The 21897-nt window shown below is 40.8% G+C and overlaps 1 protein-coding gene across 1 annotated transcript in view; it reads left to right on the top strand.

The window, feature by feature from the left end:
- Positions 1-21897, top strand: part of golim4a (golgi integral membrane protein 4a) — a 109166-nt gene that overhangs the window by 27127 nt on the left and 60142 nt on the right. Inside the window, exon 2 of the mRNA XM_072572671.1 lies at positions 8117-8191. Coding sequence (XP_072428772.1) covers positions 8117-8191 — 75 coding nt within the window. The remainder of the gene's footprint in view (positions 1-8116; positions 8192-21897) is intronic.

Here is a 21897-nt window from a genome sequence, read left to right on the forward strand (position 1 = left end):
GAAGAAGTAACAAAGAGCATTGATGCGGGCAGAGTGGTAGTTGTGATCTATATGGACTTCAGTAAGGCATTCGACAAGGTTCCCCATGGGAGACTGGTGAGCAAGGTTAGATCTCATGGAATACAGGGAGAACTAGCCATTTGGATACAGAAGTGGCTCAAAGGTAGAAGACAGAGGGTGGTGAAGGAGGGTTGTTTTTCAGACTGGAGGCCTGTGACCAGTGGAGTGCCACAAGGATCGGTGCTGGGTCCACTACTTTTTGACATTTATATAAATAATTTGGATGTGAGCATAAGAGGTACAGTAAGTTTACAAATGACACCAAAATTGGAGGTGGAGTGGACATTGAAGAAGGTTACCTCAGATTACAACAGGATTTGGACCAGATGGGCCAATGGGCTGAGAAGTGGCAGATGGAGTTTAATTCCAATAAATGCGAGGTGCTGCATTTTGGGATAACAGATCTTAGCAGAACTTATATACTTAATGGTAAGGTCCTAGGGAGTGTTGCTGAACAAAGAGACTTTGGAGTGCAGTGTCATTGCTCCTTGAAAGTGGAGTCGTAGGTTGATAGGATAGTGAAGAAGGCGTTTGGTATGCTTTCTTTTATTGGTCAGAGTATTGAGTACAGGAGTTGGGAGGTCATGTTGTGGCTGTACAGGGCATTGATTAGAACACTGTTGGAATATTGTGTGCAATTCTTGTCTCCTTCCTATCGGAAATATGTTGTGAAACTTGAAAGGGTTCAGAAAAGATTTACAAGGATGTTGCCAGGGTTGGAGGATTTGAGCTACAGGGAGAGGCTGAACAGGCTGGGGCTGTTTTCCCTGGTGTGTCGGAGATTGAGAGGTGACCTTATAGAGGTTTACAAAATCATGAGGGGCAGGGAGAAAATAAATAGACAATGTCTATTTGGTATGGGGTGGGGGAGTCCAGAACTAGAGGACATAGGTTTAGGGTGAGAGGGGAAAGGTATAAAAAAGACCTTAGGGGCAACTTTTTCACTCAAAGGGTGGTAAGTGTATGGAATGAGCTGCCAGAGGAAGTGTTGGAGGCTGGTACAATTGCAACATTTAAAAGGCATTTGGATGGGTATACAAATAGAAGGATTTAGAGGGATATGGGCCGGGTCCTGGCAGGTGTGACTAGGTTGGGTTGGGATATTTGGTTGGCATGAACGGGGTGGACCGAAGGGTCTGTTTCCGCATTGTATATCTCTATGACTCTGATATTTCTTCCAGACTGGACGTGTGGCTGGTGTGACAACAAACAATTTCCTATTTGTTCCTTTCTAGCCTGTCTATTACAGATATACCTGTCCTTGATAGTATTAGTAGAATGACTAATTTCACTAATGGTACTCCTGAGCTCTTGCATCAGTCACAATGAAATTATAGCCCTAGTTTGGCATGGAGACTTTGAAAAGTCAATGTGATGCCTCAGTAAGGAACACTGATATCAGTGCCTTATCAAAATGCAATTGTATAACCCAAGCATTCAGGCTTGAGAGCATTATGACTTGTAGACATGGCCAATTAGTTGAGGTGCTTGCAGTGTGTTCACCATGTAAGCTGTTGCTGTAGATATGACATTGACATTGAAGGTTACCATACATTGACATGTCCAATCTAAACCTCCCCCCCCCCCCCCCCCCACACACACACACACACCCTTTGACTGTTCAGTGCACTGAACTGTGACACACTGCCTTCTGTACTAGAAACTGGTGAAAGTCACAGAGACTGGCAGTCTCCACGTATGATCTAAGCGAGTGAGCGTTAAGAAATAAAGCTAAGAGCAATAAAATATATCCAGAGGATGCAGCATGACCTGACAGAAGTATGTAAGTTGGTTGTGACCCTCCACTCCAAGTCAAGGGTTGAATACTGAAATGGTATGGAGTTGGGCCAAGAACAGAATTGGTGACGTGGTGAGGCAGAATTGATCTCAGGGTTTGCCAACGATGAGTTGCATGGATGAAAGGAGGAGGAAGATGATGGCCATGGAGCATGCAGGGACTTTCAATGAAGGTAGGATTGATTGAAGGTTGGATGAATGTTGGCTGCTACCTGGTAGCTTCTCTGACTTTCATATTTGGAATTTGTTCTGTCAATTTCTCAAGGAAGGGGAGGAGAATTGGAAGTTGTTGATAGGAAATCAACAAAATAATGAGATTCAAATGTATGGAAGTAAGGAACTTGCTGCTTATTAGTGAGTTTCTGAAACTACACTCACAATTGAAGGGAAAAATGTAGAGGAGACCGCATCGGGAGCAACAGATACAATAAATGACATTGGTGGATGTGCAGGTGAAACTTAGATGGATGTGGAAGGCTCCTTTGGGGCCTTGGATGGAGGTGAGGCGGGAGGTTTGGCCGCAGGTATTGCACATCATGCGGTGGCAGGGGAAGGTGCCAGGAGGGGAGGGTGGGTTATTGGGGGGCATCGACCTGACCACGTAGTCACGGATGGAACGGAAAGCGGATGGGGGAGGGGAGAGGAATATATCCCTGGTGGTGAGGTCCGTTTGTAGGTGGCGGAAATGTCAACGGATGATGCAGTTTATGTGGAAGTTGGTAGGGTGGAAAGTGAGGACCAGGGGGTTCTGTCCTTGTTGTGGTTGGAGAGTTGGGGTTTGAGGGCAGTGGTGCGAGACATGGATGAGATGCTTCAGAGGTGCCCTTTTAAATGTTGTAATTGTACCAGCCTCCAACATTTCCTCTGGCAGCTCATTCCATGCACATGCCACCCTCTGTGTGAAAATGTTGCCCCTTAGGTTGCTTTAATATTTTTCTCCTCTCACCCTAAATCTATGCCCTCTAGTTCTGGACTCTCCCACCCCGGGAAGAGACTTTGTCTATTTATCCTATCCATGCCCCTCATGATTTTATAAACCTCTATAAGGTCACCCCTCAGCCTATTCAATCTCTCCCTATAGCTCAAATCCTCCAACCCTGGCAACATCCTTGTAAATCTTTCTGAATCCTTTCAAGTTTCACAACATCTTTCCGATAGGAAGGAGACCAGAATTGCACACAATATTCCAAAAGTGGCCTAACCAATGGCCGTACAGCTGCAACATGACCTCCCAACTCTTGTACTCAAATCTCTGACCAATAAAGGATAGCTTACAAATCACCTTCTTCACTATCCTATTGGGATTCCGATTTTTGTTGTTACTATAATTTCTCAATTTTCTCACCAACTCCTGTGCTGCTCAAGGGAGTAGAAAATTCTGCCCTTCGATTTAATTAAACACTTTTAATTGTTTGATTTTATGAGTGGCAGTTGCTTTTCAATAATCCTTAATGTGGTTGCTTTAATTATTTGTATTAAGCTCTATGGCAGTTCAGTAGTTTTATTCAGAAATTGTTGCACCTGCAAAAATGCATTCTGGGAAGGAAAAACAGATACTTACTAAAATAACTGAGTTAAAAATCACACAGCACCAGATTATAGTTCAACAGGTTTAGTTGGAGGCATTAGCTTTCGGAGCGCTGCTCCTTCATTAGGTGGTTGTGGAGTATAAGATCACAAGACACAGAATTTATAGCAAAGTTTCCAGTGTGATGTAACTGAAATTATATATTGAAGAAGACTAGGATTGTTTGTTCAGTCTTTTAGAATGAACATGTTGGCTTTAGTTCTTTCATATGTAAATCCCAGAACTATTATAAAGTTACATTCTCAAGCGAACTTTAACGATAGATACCTGCTGAGATAATGCATTGAAGGAGTGAGGTGCCCTGTGTGAGACTGTCTGTGCCATAATGTTCAGACTGATTCTAATCTAAAAAATGGATTTACCGAATCTTATATGAATTCATGTAGTTTATGAGCAAAATAAAGTCTAATTCTGAAGTACAAATTCACCCCATAAACTTGTGTGTGTGTGCATGTGGGTGTCGGGGGGGATGTTATGAGTGTCTGTGAGAGTGCGTGTGCATGTGTGTAAGTATGAGTGTGAAGGAGTATGAGTCTGTGAGAGGGTGTGTGTGTGCGTGTAAGCGTGGGAGTGAATGTGTATGTATGAGAGAGGGTCTGTGTGAGTATATGGATATATGGGAGTGTGTGTGTATAGGCGTGTGAGTGTAGATGTGTCTGTGTATGTGTGTGTGTGTGTAGGCGTGTGAGTGTAGAAGTGTGTGTGTGTGTGTGAGCGTGCGTCTGTATGTGTGTACAGGTACGTACCTCTCTATCCAAAATGCTTGGGACCAGCTGCTTTGCGGAAATCGGAACATTGCGATTTTCAGAACTAATGTAGTGTCCCCTGTAGGGTACAGGGCAGCAACCCATAATCAAATGTAAACACTGTGTACTGCAGCAAAAATGTATGAATACTGACACTAAGCAGGATAAATGGAGACTAGAAGTACTACCACACTTTATTTATAGAGTAGTGTACTGATAAATGAAATACATCGACCATAAATATTCAACAACATTTTATTTCCATAAAAAGCACTACAAGAAAAACATTCTGGAAAACAAACGTACAAAGCTTATTTATACAGTAATATATACAAATTCATGAAATACAATGACTATAAATATTCAACAACATTTTATTTCCATAAAAAATATTCGGTAAAACTCAAACGTATACAGCTTCAGCACTATGGTAGGCAGTGGTTCTAAAGGCTTCTTCAAGTGTCATCTGTCTCATTAACATAGGTTTCTGTCTAAGCAAGCTCTCTTTAATTGAGTAAATTGCCATAATCTCTTGCTCACTGATAAATGAACATTGTTCAAGGCCAGCAGATATCTGATCGCACATTTGCACCATATTGTCAATGGGGACTTTTTCAACTGTGCTCACTAACTCATCATCATCATTCTCATCATCATCACTACTATCCTCACCATTTCAGCAATGTTCCCATCGCTCAAGGAATGCATGACAGGCACATCATTGTCAATGTTCAGCATTTCTTCGATGTCAGCTTCGCGTAATTTATTTACAGTTGTGTGTTAAGTAACGAGGCTTGCTATCATCTTTTTCTCTTCAGTGACATGAAGTCCTTCAAATTCTTCATCTGCAGGTTCATTTACAAGAAACCTCATTGTAGGCCAGAGTCTGTGCCAAGCATTTGTTAATGTTGCTTTATCAACATCATTCCAACCATTCGCAACTGCGTAAGTGGCATCTTTTAGACTAAACTCTTTCAGGAAGTCTTGAATTCCTGCCTCTCTGTTGGCTGCAGCGAGCATACTGTTTAAAAAATATACTTGCTCTTCATGGAGCAAAAATTTCTTGGTCATTAGGCTGTAATACCGATGTCCCATTCGGGGACAAGTAAATGCCAAAAACATTAATTTCACAAGCTGTTCGGCAGGGGGATGTGCAGAGCAGTTTTCCAGGAACAATAAAATTTTACACTTTTCTTCTGGTCAGCTTGTCTACAATGAGCTTGTGCCACTGGTACAAAATGTTATTGAACCAGTCAGGAAAAAATTCTCTGGTTACCCATGCTTTCTTGTTTGCATTATAATGCAGAAGCAAATTGCATACATCTTTAAGACTGTTTGTTTGGATGTTTGCTTTTCCCAATCACTGCCAATTTCACCTTGTGTGTGCCTGCAGCATTGACAAACCCAAGAATAGTTAATCTGTCCTTAGTTTCTTTAAAACCTGCTGGTGCTCTCTCATTAGCCGTTGCTAATGTTTTTCTCGGAACATAGCGCCAGTAGAGAGCTGTTTCATCAGCATTGTAAATTTGTTCAGGCTTTCATCAGACATCAGCTTGGCAAATTCACCAACATAATTTTCAGCTGCTTCATGGTCAGCAGAAGCCTTTTCGCCACAGATTTTCAGGTATTTCACACCATTACGTGTCTTGAATTTCTGCAGCCAACCTTCTGAATATTGACACTCTCCTTCAATGGTCAGTTCTTTATGATATTTTCCAGCTTGTTTCACGACCATCAAACCAGTCAGTGGCATACGTTCACTTCTTCATTGTCTAACCCACTCCGTCAACACACGGTTAAGATCATTTTTTTGCCCTATGCAGTGTTTTCCTATTTTGCATTAGTTGATGGTCATCACTGTCACCATAAAACTTCAGTAACTTGTCTTTCTGTTTCTTCAAATAATAGATAGTGGTAGTTCCGACACCATATTCTTCAGTAAGACGCCGCACAGCCACACCACAACCAAGTTTCTGCAATAACTCCACTTTCTGCATTACTGATAATGACAGCTGCTTCCTTTTCTTTATATTATTGTTAGCCATAGATGTACCTGCACCTCCTTTCAACATTTTCACTCTAAAATTAAACAATTTAGCACAGTCAATACAATACACAACAGATGCCTCTGAGTGCTGGGCCACGCCGCCATGTGGGTTATGTGGGTGTGGCCTTTGCCTGCCAAGAAAACCCCGTTATGTTATGCAGACACGGCTGATGCTGCACACTCCAGTTTTCGACGCTTTTTGGTTTTTGGATGCTTGGATAAAGGGATACATACCTGTATATTGCAGTGAGGTCACCAAGGTCCTGTTTGAGGCCATCCTCATGGGTACCAAACTTGGCTATCAGCCTTTGCTCGGCCGCGTTGCATTGTTGCCTGTCCTGAAGTCTGCCTTGGAGGACGATCACCCAAAGGTCTGAGGTTGAATGTCCTGGACCGCTGAAGTGTTCTACAACTGGGAGAGAACACTCCTGTCTGTTGATTGTTGTGCGGTGTCCATTCATCCATTGCCGTAGCCTCTGCATGGTCTCACCAATGTACCTTGCCTCGGGACATCCTTGCCTGCAGCGTATGAGTTAGACAATGTTGGCTGAGTCGCATGAGTATCTGCCTTGTACATGATGGGAGGTGGCCCCAGGTGTAATGGTGGTATCCGTGTTGACACTCTGATACGTCTTGCAGCGTCTACCGTGACGAGGTTGTATGGTGTTGTCCTGAAAGCCAGGTAGCTTGCTACAAACTGATCTGCTTGAGGTTTGGTGGTTGTTTAAAGGCAAGAAGTGGAGATGTGGGGAAGTTTTTGGCGAGGTGCTCATCCTCATTGATAATGTGTTGCAGGCTGTGAAGAACATGACATAGTTTTTCGACCCTTGGGAAGTACTGGACAACGAATGGTACCCTGATGGTTGCAGCTCATGTCTGTCTCCTGAGGAATTCATTATGGTTTCTCGCTGTGGCAGGTTGGAACTGGTGGTCGATGAGTTGAGCATTGTACCCCATTCTTATGAAGGCATCCTTGAGTACTTCCAGGTCCCACGCTCACATGCACCCACGCACCCTCTCACAGCCTTATACCCCTTTACACTCACATTTACACACATACGCACACTTTATTTTGCTCAAAAACTGCATGAATCCATGTAAGACTCTGTAAATCCATTTTTTAGAAGCTTACACAACTTCAATGCATTATTTGGGCCGACATGACACCTATTGTTAAAGTTCACTTGAGAATGTAACTTTAAAAAAAGTTCTGCGATTTACATATGAAAGAACTGAAAACAGCAGGTTCATTCTAAAAGATGAGAAACTTAACAAACAATCCAGGTCTTTTTCAATATATAATTTCAGTTCCATCACACTGTAAACTTTTGCTGTAAATTCTGTGTCTTATGATCTTATACTCCACAACCAAGTGATGAAGGAGCAGCACTCCAAAAGCCAGTGCCTCCAAATTAGGCTGTTGGACTATAGTCTGGTGTTGTGTGATTTTCAACTTCAAACCCCCCCCCCCAATAACTGAGCATGACTGAAATGTGTGTTGCTTTTGACTTGTATAAAGTAGCCTTTGTTAATAAATCCATTAGTCACTTCAACAGTAAATATAGGGATTAGATTTCCTATAATTGCTGTACAGTTCCACTAAGTGTAGTTGCTGCCAATAGTGAAATAAACAGACAGTTAACTTGAATTAAGTTCTCTTTAAAGTGCATAAATGGGCAGTTTAAAGTTGTCATGTTTCTAATATTTTGCATGTGCAAAGGAATATAATCTTTCAAAATATTTGAACATTGATAATTCACAATTTATGCTTATTTTCACCTTATTGAATGATTTGTTCCAGAGAGAGAACTTTTGGTCAACAATAATGTCTGAAATTCAAGTAAGAAATGAAATGACTTTCAATTTTTTTTGTTGCAGTTGTTTATGAACATAGATCAAGATTAGAAAAATCACTACAAAAAGAAAGAAGTGAACATAAAAAAGCAAAAGAAGGTAAAGAAATATTCAGTCGCACCGTAATGTTATAAATGTGTTCTTTCTTTTTCACTCATTTACTTACCCTCCATATACAAGTGCTCTGGGCCATTGCCATGAACAAGTTCTATCTTTATGGTGCAGTCTTGCAAATATGTAACTTCCCTACTCTGACCGTGGCTTTTTGTACATTCCTCCTCCTTTAATCTTATTGTTGGTGGCAGAGAAATGTTTACATTTTTCTTACTTGAGGGAGATTAAGGTCGAAATTTAATTATGTAGTGGCGAAAAGCAGGCTGTCATTCCAGCTGTCCATTATACACAGAGCCAGATATTCAGTTTCATTGTAGTCTATAAGGGATCGCCTATGCTATAGTATTGTTTTGTATCATCAGTTAAGACACATTCTTACCCAATTATAAAAATCTAAGCTCTGTCATGACTGCAAGAGGCCAAAAATCAGGCACGGGATTTTAGGATTCCACAATTCTTAACAATGCAAAATTAATATTTTACAGAAATTAATTCCTGATCAGTGTGATACTGATTTATTTATAGTGTAGGCAAGGAAGGACAGAGATGAATATGGGAATCTTCTGATCACAGGAGTGTTCATAGTGGCACTGACTGGATGTCTAATGGTTTAGACCCATGGTGATAGCAGAGGAGAAGAAGTAAACTTGAGAATAAGAATGCAGCAGATCTACAAAGTTAGAACAGTATGGAAAGGATTAAGAAGATTTGAGGTTATCAGAGTGGTTCTAACTTCTTTTGCTTCATATTGTTCCTATAGGGACAATGAAGCATCCTCAAAGGGATCATTGCAGTAAAGTCCAGAGATGGACCAATAATCAGGGGGTATGCTTGCAGACTGAGCAGCTTTGGCATGTAATGTTCTGGTAATGAGTCTTCTAAAACCCCTGTGATACAACTCACCCAACTGCATGCCAGGTCCTTAAGAGCCAGGGGAAGAAGTTGCACTGGGTGGGGAAATTGAAGCAAAAAATTCAGAGCACTCAGTTCTCCACTCGGTTCTGTAATTATCACAGTTTTCTTTTTGGACACTTATTACCGAACTGGTATTTGCCAATCATGTTTTTTTGCTGTTTGCTGCCTATGCAATTTTGTATTCTAGAATCCAATACTTGATTTTTCTTCTGGAATTAAAAAATGGATAGATTATCTGCTTGATTATGTGTAGCATCTATGTGTGGTGTAGGTGATTAATGTATTTTCAGGTTTCACTTGTTCCTGTCTGCTTGAACTGCAGTTGTGGATATGTCCTACTATCAGACAAAGCTCAACAGTTTCAGCCAATGCAGGCAGCATTCTATAAGCATTGGTGCCTAACAAACTGTTCAATTTGTTAGGCGTTCAAAACCAGTTCTGGTGAAAATGCTCAAAATTCTGATGTAACCGATTTGTTTGATATTTCAAGACAAGAAAAAAAAGATTTTTAACTGTTCAACCTAACATGCTGTTTTGTTGCTGTTTGGACCTCTGAGTGTTATCATTAAGTTCTGCATCCTCATTGTAATCAACAACCTGCTTTTGAGAGTCATTTAAAGTGCTATATTTTGGGATTGCAATAGTGGTGCTGAAACTGTATTTTGGTGCATCAGTGTATTTGCAGAAAAGTTTGAAGTTCATTGCAATTGCAACGTCTCTAATGATTGTCAGAGTGAATTCCAATTGCAACATAATATTAATTTTTTTTATGAATAATATGACATAAATCTTCGAACTAATCAGTTCTTGCTTTTCCTACTTGTACTAGAACAAACTCTTTGTTTGGCTAGGAAAGCTACTTAATGTCTCACTGTCTTTCTTTTGAACATTTCCTTATAGTTGTATCTGTGTGGTAACAATGATATTCCATGCCCACTGTGGCTTTGGGACAACTCTTACTTAAATTTATTCTTTAAGAAGAAGTTGAATTGTCCTGCAACAGGAATTAAGTAATTGTAATGAAACAGCATCCTAAAATAATTAAATATTGTAATAAAGCAGCAAAACAATTATATTGCATGTATTGACAACTTGAGCACTATCTATCTGTGTAACATGCGGTAAGTAATTTGTTGAAATACTTGTAGCATTATGGCTTGCTTCCTGCTGACAGTACATTAATTCACAACATTCTTGATGACATGCAAGGTAGAGCAACTCCATCAGCAATCACACAAAATTAGGTGCCATGGCTATGCTAGGGCTGATTCTTCCACTGTATATAGTTGTTGTCTCTTCTCATTCTCATTGGCAGCAATATTTTCCCATGTGCCATCAACAGTTTTTATGTTCTGAATCTTATATTCTTTTGGCAAAGTGTCACTTTTATTGAGGTTCATGAAAGGCTTCTCACCATGGTACCTCTTGAGATCTCGTGTCATATCTTACTAAACTCGACTCATTAATATCCAACTGTGCTTCTACGGTGCCTCGCTCACTCGAATTTAGCCCCATTCTACCACTCGCCAGTGCTAGGTTATCCAGAAAGGACCGGCATCCCTGTCCATACGAGCTGCTTGTAGGCCTGAATAACAGTATTAATCCAGAGCTTCCTTGTGCAGGTCGTGATATTCGCCCAGGGCATGAGAGAGAAGGGATAATTGCTGCCCTGCTTTAAGCAAGGGGCTTGTAGGTCCTGCTACATGGGGTGGTGCAGGGGTGTGGTGTGTGTCATCTCCAGGACTGGCAGTGGAGGCTACAACACCAGATCATGCCATCCTGATCCATGGTTGGTATTCTGGTCAGTGGAATTGCAGCTATCTGGTGGAGTGCACAGCAATGTAGGAAGAAGGTCAGTGACCTTCTCCATTTTGTCAGCATAGGTTCCATCACCTTCCCTGTCTTGCCTCACACACACTCCATGTCTACAGCTGGACACACCTTCCACCAAGGTTCACCCTCTATCACTCTCAATATTCCTTGCAACAACTTCCCTCATTCACTGTCACAAACTCCAGTGTAAAGATCCTTTGGAGCAAACAGCGAGCTGAATTCAATAAGTACCCAGTCAGATTTCCATGTTGGTAGTTCTTAGCATTGTGTTTGCTCATGGCAGCTGATGCAATAGGGAGCTGCATGTTAATAAGGTGAGGTGTGCAGTTATTAATGTCACCAGTGCCTGTAATTCCCCTTAATAGGTGACTCATCACTGCCTAACGTGTATCTCGATGCTAGTTAGTTTGTTAAAAGATGCAGTGATTGCATTGATATTGAGATTGGCCTTGCTGGACTTCTCACAATATTCAGTCCCATTTCTCAAAGTAGTTTCAAAACAAATGTCTATGGCATCGAGGAGCTCATGCGATCAAATAGGTTTTCTGCTTCAGTATTGGCTGTCAAAAGTTTCTGTGGGTTGCTGACAGTTGGATTCAGCTGCTCCCTCTGCTTCTGTGATGAATTATCCTGCTGAAAGCAGTCAGCAATAGATTCAGCTTTCAGCACTTTCATATGAATGGATCATGTGGATTCCATCAGAACATCAGATGAAAATGTCAGCGCCAGCTTCATGTGCAGCAGTTATTTTTCACTTGAAGCATTTCCTGTAGCGCTGTTTCCAAATAAAAATTACATCAGCATTCTTTAGCTGCTTCATAAGTGTAATGGTTGCCAGGTATGAAAATGACCTTCTACACTTTTAGACACAGGCACTCCATGAGCCTAATAGTTATTCACTATGAAGATGAACTTTCGTGGACACACTTCATTCAATGTGAAGGCATTACTCCTGAAAAAGAGCATCTGTCATTCATGCCTTTACAGATGAAGTAACAGGAAGTCAAAAACATTGGGTCGCTTTGCAATTTCCAATCACCTACTGCTTTTTTTGAACCTATTCTGGTAATGTTGCTACTTAGTTTTTTTTCCCTCCTGAACATTTCTTGTCAATGGAAGTTAGCATTTTGCTTGCAAAGGCTGATGAAGTGGCCAGTTTAAGTAACATTACAGGTTTCTAAATTTAAGTTAAAAATTTAAGGAATTTTCTTATGTAGCCAGTGGTCAACAATATCTTGAAAGATGTTGTGTTTTGATCTGAACTTAATTGTGTGATTGTTTTCAAAGTGTGGATATACGATTTAAAATTGGCCTTTGCCAATGTGAGTTGGAATGGTTCAGAGTGAAGGGGTAGAAATTGCTTTGTGTAATGTCCACTTCAGAGCATTGACTAAGCACAGATTATCAGTTTACTAACAGGATGGCCTGTGCTCATCTGCAAAGGTGACACACTGTTAAATTTATTTTTGACGTTTGCCAAATGGAATTCTAAAAGGGCATATCGTGCACCCATTCTAACCCCCATCCAACTGGGTGACTATATGTGATGGTGAGATGAAACCCTAAGTAGGTATAAGCATCCACAGGCCTTCCTGCCATGGACTTCATCAGTTCAAACTGGAAGTAGTCAGAAGCACCATTTGTCTTCCTTGTGTCTAACTAAATGCCCCCTCGCTCTTACCTTGCCGCGCTGTAGGGCATTAAATACCTTTGCATTGATATGTGATTTTGAACTGGTGGTCATCAACCGGTGGTCAGAAATCAGATAGCCTGTATCTGAAATGAGAGCTGCCCAATTTGACTGAAGCAACTTGCTTTAATTCTAAGTAAGAGCCTTATTCTAGTTACAGGGTCAATACTACAATATACACATAGAATATGTATTGTACAAGTAATATTGGTGTCACATAAGTGCCAGTTGATGACCATCTCCAAAATGTGGTTAAACCATCTACAAGGCACCGGTCAGAAGTGGAACATTTTCCATTTTACTGGGTGAGTGCAGCCCCAACAAGACTCAAAAGGCCTGACTTTATCCAGGTCAAAGCAGCCCCTTTGCTCACCTGGTCTTGTCAAGGGCAATTTAGAATGGGAAATAAATACTCACTGAGCCATCAATGTCGGCATCCATGAGAGAATAAATTAAAATCAAGGCTCAAAGATATACAGTAGTAGATACACATATACGTGAGAAAACTTAGGAACATAGAATATAGTCGCAGGATCAGGCCATTCACTCCTTTGAGCCTGATCTGTCATTCAATATGATTATGGCTGATCATCGAACACAGCACCCTGCTCCTGCTTTCTTCCCAAATCCAATAATCCCCTTATCCCTAACAACTACATTTACATCTTTCTTGAAAGTCATTCAGGTTTTGCTCTCAGAAGTTTCCTTTGGCAGAGAATTCCACAGGCTCACCACTCTCTGGGTGAAGAAATTTCTCCCCATCCCTGTCCTAAACCACCTACTCCTTATTCTTAGGCTGTGATTCTGGTTCTGGACTCCCTGGTTATCAGCAACATGATTCCTGTGTTTACCATGTCTAATCCTTTTAGAATTTTATAGGTTCCTGTCAGATTCTCCCCTCATTCTTTGAAACTCTCGTGAATATAGTCTTAACCAATCCAATCTCTCTTTGTTTGTCAGTGCGGCTATCTCACAAGTTATTCTCTTAAACCTGTGCTGTACTCCCTCAACATCCAGAACATGATTTGGAGGAGCCAGTGTTGGACTGGGGCAGACAAAGTTAAAAATCACACAACACCAGGTTATATTCCAACAGGTTTATTTGGAAGCACACTAGCTTCCGGAGCGCTGCTCCTTCGTCGGGTAATTGCCTCACAACTGCCTGACAAAGGAGCAGTGCTCCAAAAGCTAGTGCTTCCAAATAATCCTGGTGGACAATAACCTGCTGTTGTGATTTTTAACAATATCCAGAACATCCTTCCTCAGATACAATATTGCAGGTATGGTCTTTCTGATGCTGTGTCCAGTTACAGCAAGCCATCTCTGCTTCTATACTCGAATCCTCTGGCTATGAAGGCCACCTACTGCATCTGTGTTCTTAGTTTCAGCGACTGGTACACGAAGACTCCAAAGTCTCATTGCAACTCTCTCTTTCCTAATCTCTTCCCATTCAGGTTATAATCTTTCTGCCTGTCTTTGCCTCACACAACCTTACATGTATCCACATTGTACTGCATCTTACCTAACAAGTTCAAATTGCACTGAAGATTCCCTTCATCCTCCTTAGAACATACTCTGCTGCACAGCTTTGTGTCAATTGCAAAGCTGGAGACATGGCACATAGTTTTCTCATTTAACTTATTAACATATATTGTGAATAGCTGGCATCCAAGCACAGATCTCTGCAGTAACCCACTAGTCACTACCTGCCTTTGGAAAAGAGCCATTTATTCCGATACCTTTTTCCTGTGGGCCAACCAGTTCTTGATCCATTCCATTATGTGACCTCCAATTCCATGGGCTTTCATTTTGCACGCCAGCTCTGATATGGGACCAAATCGAAAGTCTTCTGAAAATCCAAATAAACTGAGTCAACTATTCCATCCCTCTTTATCCAAGCACCTGGTTATATCCTCAAAAAAATTCCAGCAGATTTGTTGAGCCATTTTGTAAATCCATGCTGACTCTGTCCTATCTTGTCACTATCTTCCAAGCGCTATGTTATTACATCTTTTATATGGAGTTTTGCAGTTTTCCCACTACTGATATCAAGTCAACAAGTCTATATCTGCTGTACTGCAACACGAATGAACTGTTCCAGAGTCTGTAGAATTTTGGAAGATGATCACTAGTGCATCTGTTGTTTCGAGGGCCACTTTAGGATGAAGGTTATCAGGCCCTGGGGATATATCTGCCTTTGATCCTGCTAGTTTCCCCAATATTATTTCTCTAATAATAAGAATTTCTTTCTTTTTCCCCTTCCCTTTAGACTCTTGAGTTCCCCATATTTTTAGTATGTTATTTGTGTCTTCCTTTGTGAAGAAAGAACTGAAGTATGCTTGATTGGTCTGCCATCTCTTTGTTCCCCATTATGAATTCCCCCTGTTTCTGTTTTTTGGGGACTATATTTGTCTGTACTAATCTTTTGCCCCTTACATATCTGTGTTAGCTTTGACTATCAGTTTGTATATTCCTGGAAGCTTACTCGCAATCTCTTTTTCCCTTCTTAACCAGTCTCTTTGTCTTCCTTTCCAGGAATCTAAACGGTTCCCAATCCTCCGGTCTGTTGTTTATTTCCTTGGATTTAATACAACCTCAAATTTCCCTTGTTAGCTATGGTCTATACACGTTTCTCGTTCTGTGCCAGACGGGAATAAATGAATATCTTTTGCAGTTCATCCATGCACTGTTTAAGTGTTTGCCATTGCCTGTCTACAATCATCTCTTTAAATAACGATCCCCTATTTAACATGGCCAGTTTATAGTTCATAATTTCCTTCACTTGAATACAGGATCCTAGTCTCAGAAGCAATTATGTCACTCTCCGCCACATTCCACACCACCCTGAGGACTTTTACAGTTTTGGGCCTTGCTTTTTATTACTTATTCTAGATTTATAAATGAATGCCTCTATTTTGAACCATTCCTTGATTTTCCTATTCTTCAGCAATGTTCATCTTTCCCAGGTCAGCACTGCTGTTGGGGTCACTAATTCACCCTTCCATGTATGTATGTCACTCACTATCTCTAAATTGGACATAAAGACTGAGGTTACTTACCAATTGGCCTCTTTTCTTAAGCTTGTACAGGCAAGCCGACCACTGGCATCAGCTGGAAAAGGACCTGGGATTGATCCCCACTTTGATAAACTTTATAAGACTTGAAAGGGAGGCAGTGGCAGAATATTAATTTTACTGGATCTGTAATCTAGAGGGATAGGCTGAAGCTTTGTGGACACAAATTAGCATCCCATCATGGCAGCAGTAGAATTTAATTTCAATTAATAAATCTAGAATTTTGCTCAGTAATGGTGACCACAAAAGCAATTGTTATAAAAGCCCCACCCAGTTCACAAATGCTCTTTGGAGAAGGAAATCTGCCATTCCTACCTGTCCTGGGCTACATTGGACTCCAAATCCACAGTAATTGTGATTGACTCTGAACTGCTTTTTGAAACAGCCTAGCAAACCACTCAGTTCAACGGCAGTTAAGGATGGGTAACAAATGATGTCCTTGCCAATGACGCACGCATACCAAGAAAGCGTAAGACAAAATCTGGCCTTTGTCTCCTTTTTAACCAGGCATATCTCTTTCAGTTTATATAAATTATTTGAGTGACCAAACTGTTTACTGTAAAAGTTATTCATATTGAATAACACTTCACAACATTGCAAATAATATAGCATTCCACTGTCTTTGTTCGTAGAATAGATTCTCTGATTTACAATTCCCTAAAGGTGCTGAACCAAATGAGTTCTTCTCCTAGTTTATGATTTTTATTCTATTTGCAGATATAGCTGATCAAGTAATGGATGGTTTGACTTACAATCATTTGCCAGTTCTCCTCACCTTCAAATTGATTGATTGAGTTGCCAATAGTATCTGCTACAGTCCTTTTTGGGATGGACTCTTGGCAGCTAATGCATTGAGCTCACATAAATGAAATAATTCTAACATATTGATGTGAATGTTTCTTGAAACATTTCAATGAATTCCCATTGGTTCATGTTCGTATCCAGGAAGCATAATTTTGCAGAAGAGCTGGTGAAACATGTTCAGTCAAAACTTTCCTGTTTACAGCAAAAACATGTTTGAGAAATATCCATTTCTAAGCCTCTTTATGTTCTCTTTGCGACTTACTTTTTGACCTATCTTTATGATATTAGCAAATTTAGGACTGAATATATGGTTGCTAACTTTACTGATGAGAAAGGTGGGAAAGTAAGTTATGAAGAGAACATGAGGTTACAAAAAGATGTAGATAAATTAAAGTACGTCAGCAAAGATCTAGCAAATGCAGTAGAATGTGGAGAAATGTAAAATTGACCCATTTGAAGAACACAAATGAAGCATAATATCTAAAAGGTGAGGGATTGCAGAGCTGTGAGATGCAGAGGGATCTGAGTATCTTAGCGTATGAATCACAGAAGGTCAGTATGTACAAAGAACAAAGAACAGTGCAGCACAGGCAAAGACCTTTCAGCCCACTAAGCCTGTGCCAACACATGATGCCTTTCTAAGGTAAAAACCTTTTGCCTTCACGTGGTTTGTATCCCTGTATTCCCTGCCCATTCATGTATCTTTCAAGGTGCCTCTTAAACATTATTCTTGTATCTGCTTCTGCCATCTTCTCTGGCTGTGCATTCCAGGCATCTATCACCCTCTGTGTAGAAAAACCTGTCTCTCACATCTCCTTTAAGCTTATCCCCTTTTACCTTAAAACTAGTAATTGACTTTTCTACCCTGGGAAAAAGACTCCGAATATTCATTCTATTCATGCTTCTCACAAATTTGTAAACTTTTATCAGATCATCCCTCAGCCTTGCTATATTCAAATGTAAATGAACCAAGTTTGTCCAATCTCTCCTCATAGTTCATACTCTCCTGGACAGGCAACCTTCCGGTAAACTGTTTCTATATCCTCTCAGTAACCTCCACATTCTTCTAGTAGTGTGGCAACCAGAACTATGCATAATATTTCAAATGTGGCCTAACTAAAATTCTATACAACTGCCCTGTGAATTGTCAATTTTTATACTTTATGCCCTAACTGATGCAGGCAAGTGTGCCGTATGCCTTCTTGACCATCTTATCCACCTGTGATGCCACTTTCAAGGAACTGTGACCAGTTACATCTATATTTTTCTGTATGTTGATGCTTCTAAGGGTTCTGCCATTTACTTTACACTTCCCTCCTAAATTAAATCGTTCAAAATTATCCCTTCACATTTGTCTGGATTAAACTCTATCTGCCATTCCTCCACCCAAGTCTCCAGCCAATCTATACCCTGCAGTATCCTCTGACAATCCTACTCACTATCTGCAGCTTTCCCAATCTTTGTCTTGTCCGTAAACCTACTCATCAGAACACTGACATTCTCCTCCAAATATTTTATATATAGAAAATATATTCAACAGGAATCCCAGCAATGATCTTTACGGAACACTGCTGGTCACAGATCTCCAAGTCACTGCTTTTACTCTGTCTTCTATGATTAAGCTATTTCTGTATCCATCTTATCAGCTCACACGGATCCCATGTGGCTTCACTTTCTGTATCAGCCTGTCATGAGCAACTTTCTCAAAGGCCTTGCTAAAGTTCACGTTGACAATATCCACTGTCCTGTCCTCATTAATCATCTTTTTCACTTACTCAAAAAACTCCATCAAGCTTGTGAAATATAATGTTCCCCGCACAACACCATACTTTTTTTATGGCTAATAGTCCATATTTTTCTAAATGTGAGTAAATCCAGTTTCTAAGAATCTTTTTCAATAATTTCCCCACCACTGACATAAGGCTTACTGGCCTGTAATTTTTCAGATTGTCTCTGTAGCCCTTCCTCAGCAAAGGAATAACATTGTTATTCTTTAGTCCTCTGGGACCACTCTTGTGACTAAAGAAGATAAAAAAGGTTTCATACAAAACCTGAGCAATTTCCTCCCTCCCCTCCTTCAGTATTCTGTGATAGATCCCACCAGGTTTTTATGGCTTTTTATATTAATATGCCCATAATATCAACATATCCCCTATCCATCATGTCCTTCTCCATTGTGAATACCAATACGAAGAATTTGGTTATATTTACTTTAGCGATGGAAAGGGACAGGTATATACCACAGAGCAAGAGTTATAGCTGGGGGAAAGGCAATTATGATGTGATTAGGCAAGATTTAGAATGCATAGGGTAGAAAAGGAAACTTCAGGGGACAGGCACAATTGAAATGTGGAGCTTATTCAAGGACTAAAGAATAGCAATGTTATCACTTTGTTTAAGAAGGGCAACAGAGATATTCTGAAAAATTACCATGAATAGGTATATACCGCAGGACAAAAGTTATAAGTTGGGGAAAGGCGATTATGATGCAATTAAGCAAACTTTAGGATGGACAGGTTGGGGAAGGAAACTGCAGGAGATGGGCACAATAGAAATGTGGAGCTTATTCAAGGAACAGCTACTGTATGTTCTTGATAAGTATGTACCTGTCAGGCAGGGAGGAAGTGGTCTAGCGAGGGAGGCGTGGTTTACTAAAAAAGCTGAATCTGTTGTCAAGAGGAAGAAGAAGGCTTATGTTAGGATGAGACATGAAGGCTCAGTTAGGGGTTTGAGAATTACAAGTTATCCAGGAAAGACCTAAAGAGAGAGCTGAGAAGAGCCAGGAGGGAACGTGAGAAGTTGTTGGCAGATAGGATCAAGGAAAACTCTAATGCTTTTTACAGGTATATCAAGAATAAAAGAATGACTAGAGTAAGATTAGGCCCAATCAAGGATAGTAGTGGAAGGTTGTGCGTGGAGTCTAAGGAGATAGCGGAAGCACTAAATGAATATTTTTGTCAGTATTCACACTGGAAAAAGACAATGTGACCGAGGACAATACTGAGATGCAGGCAACTAGACTAGATGGGATTGAGGTTCACAAGGAGGAGGTGGTAGCAATTCTGGAAAGTGTGAAAATAGATAAAATCCCTGGGCCAGATGAGATTTATCCTAGAATTCTCTGGGAAGCCAGGGAGGAGATCGTCATTGTCTACAGGAATAGTGTCAGATGACTGAAGCAAATTTTGTTCCCTTGTTCAAGAAGGGGAGTAGAGACTTGCCTGGAAATATAGGCTGTGAGTCTTAGTTCAGTTGTGGGTAAAGTGTTGGAAAGGGTTATAAGAGATAGGATTTATAATTATCTAGTGATGAATAAGTTGATTAAAATGTCAACATGGTTTTGTGAAGGGTAGGTCGTGCCTCACAAACCTTATTGAGTTATTTTTGAGAAGGTGACCAAACAGGTGGATGAGGGAAAAGCGGTTGATGTGGTGTATATGAACTTCAGTAAGGCATTTGATAAGGTTCCCCATGGGTGGCTATTGCACAAAATGCGGAGGCATGGGATTGAGGGTGAATTAGCAGTTTGGATCAGAAATTGGCTATTTGAAAGAAGACAGAGGATGATGGTTGATGGGAAATATTCATCCTGGAGTTCACTTACTAGTAGGGCACCACAAGTATCCATTTTCGGTCCACTGTTTGTCATTTATATAAATGACCTGGATGAGGACGTAGAAGGATGGGTGAGTAAATCTGTGGATGGCACTAAGGTCAATAGATTTGTGGATAGTAATGAAGGATGTTGTAGATTACAAAGAGACATAGATAAGCTGCAGAGCTGGGCCGAGAGGTGGCAAATGGTGTTTAATGCAGAAAAATGTGAGGTAATTTACTTTAGAAGAAACAACAGGAAGAAAGAGTACTGGGCTAATGCTAAGATTCTTGGTAGTGTAGATGAGCAGAGAGATCTCGGTGTCCACGTATATAGATGCCCAGGTTGAAAAGGTTGTTAAGAAGGCATACAGTGTGTTAGCTTTTATTGGTAGAGGGATTGAGTTTCAGAGCTAAGAGGTCATGCTGCAGCTGTACAAAACTCTGGTGTGGCCCCATTCGGAGTATTACATACAGTTCTGGTCACAGCATTGTAGGAAGAATGTAGAAGATTTGGAAAGGGTTCAGAGGAGATTTACTAGGATGTTGCCTGGTATGGAGGGAAGTTCTTATGAGGAAAGGCTGAGGGACTTGCTGTTTTTGTTAGAGAGAAAGAGGTTGAGAGGTGATTTAATTGAGGCATATAAGATAATCAGAGGGTTAGATAAGATGGACAGTGAGAGCCTTTCTCCTCGGATGGTGATGGCTAGCATGAGGGTACATAGCTATAAATTGAGGGGTGATAGATATAGGATAGATGTCAGAGGTAGGTTCTTTACTCAGAGAGTAGTAGAGACATGGAATGTACTGTCTGCAACCATAGTGGACGCACCAACTTTAAGGGCATTTAACTGGTCATTGGATAAACATATAGAAATGGAATAGTGTCGGATAGATAGGTTTCAGATTGGTTCCACAGGCCGGCACAACATCCAGGCCGAAGGGTCTGTATTGCGTTGTAATGTTTTATGTTTTGTGTTCTAATTCATTAAGGACATCACCCACTTCCTCTAACTCCATGCATAAATCCTCTCCTTTGTCCTTGAGTTGACCTATCCTTTCCAGAGCTACTTTCTTCCCCCTTATACACATACACACCACCTTGAGATTTTTCTTAATCCTTTTTGCCAGGGACATTCTTTGGTCACTTTTGGCCCTCCTAACTCCTTGTTTAAGTGCTTGCCAGCTTTCTTTATATTCAGAGAATCCCTACAGTGTGGAAACAGGCCATTTGGCCCACTAGTTCACATCAACCCTTGGAAGAGTAACCTACCGAGACCCATTACTCTACATTTCCTCTGACTAATGCACCTGACCTACATATCCCTGAACACTATGGGCAGTTTAGCATGGTCAATTCACCAAACCCGCACATCTTTGGGCTGTGGAAGGAAACCAGAGCACCGAGAGGAAATCCATGCAGACACTGGGAGAATGTGCAAACTCCATACAGTCACCTGAAGCTGTATTCAAACCGAGGTCCTTGGCCTTGTGAGGCAGCAGTATTAACCATTGAGCCACCATGCTGTCTATATTATTCAAGGGCTGTGTCTGTCTCCAGTTTCCTAAACCTTATGTATGCCTCCTTTTTTTTAGCTAAGCTCCCAATTTCTCTTGTCATCCAAGATTCCCAAACCTTCCCATCGTTATCCTTCATTTTTATAGGAACATGCTGATCCTGAACTCTAATCTACTCGCCATGAAGTTTCCCACACGACAGATATAGATTTACCTTCAAACAGCTACCCCAGCGTACATTCTGCAGTTACTGCCTTATATTG

The sequence above is a fragment of the Chiloscyllium punctatum genome, chromosome 6 (assembly GCF_047496795.1).
Source record: "Chiloscyllium punctatum isolate Juve2018m chromosome 6, sChiPun1.3, whole genome shotgun sequence".
NCBI classification, from domain to species: Eukaryota; Metazoa; Chordata; class Chondrichthyes; order Orectolobiformes; family Hemiscylliidae; genus Chiloscyllium; species Chiloscyllium punctatum.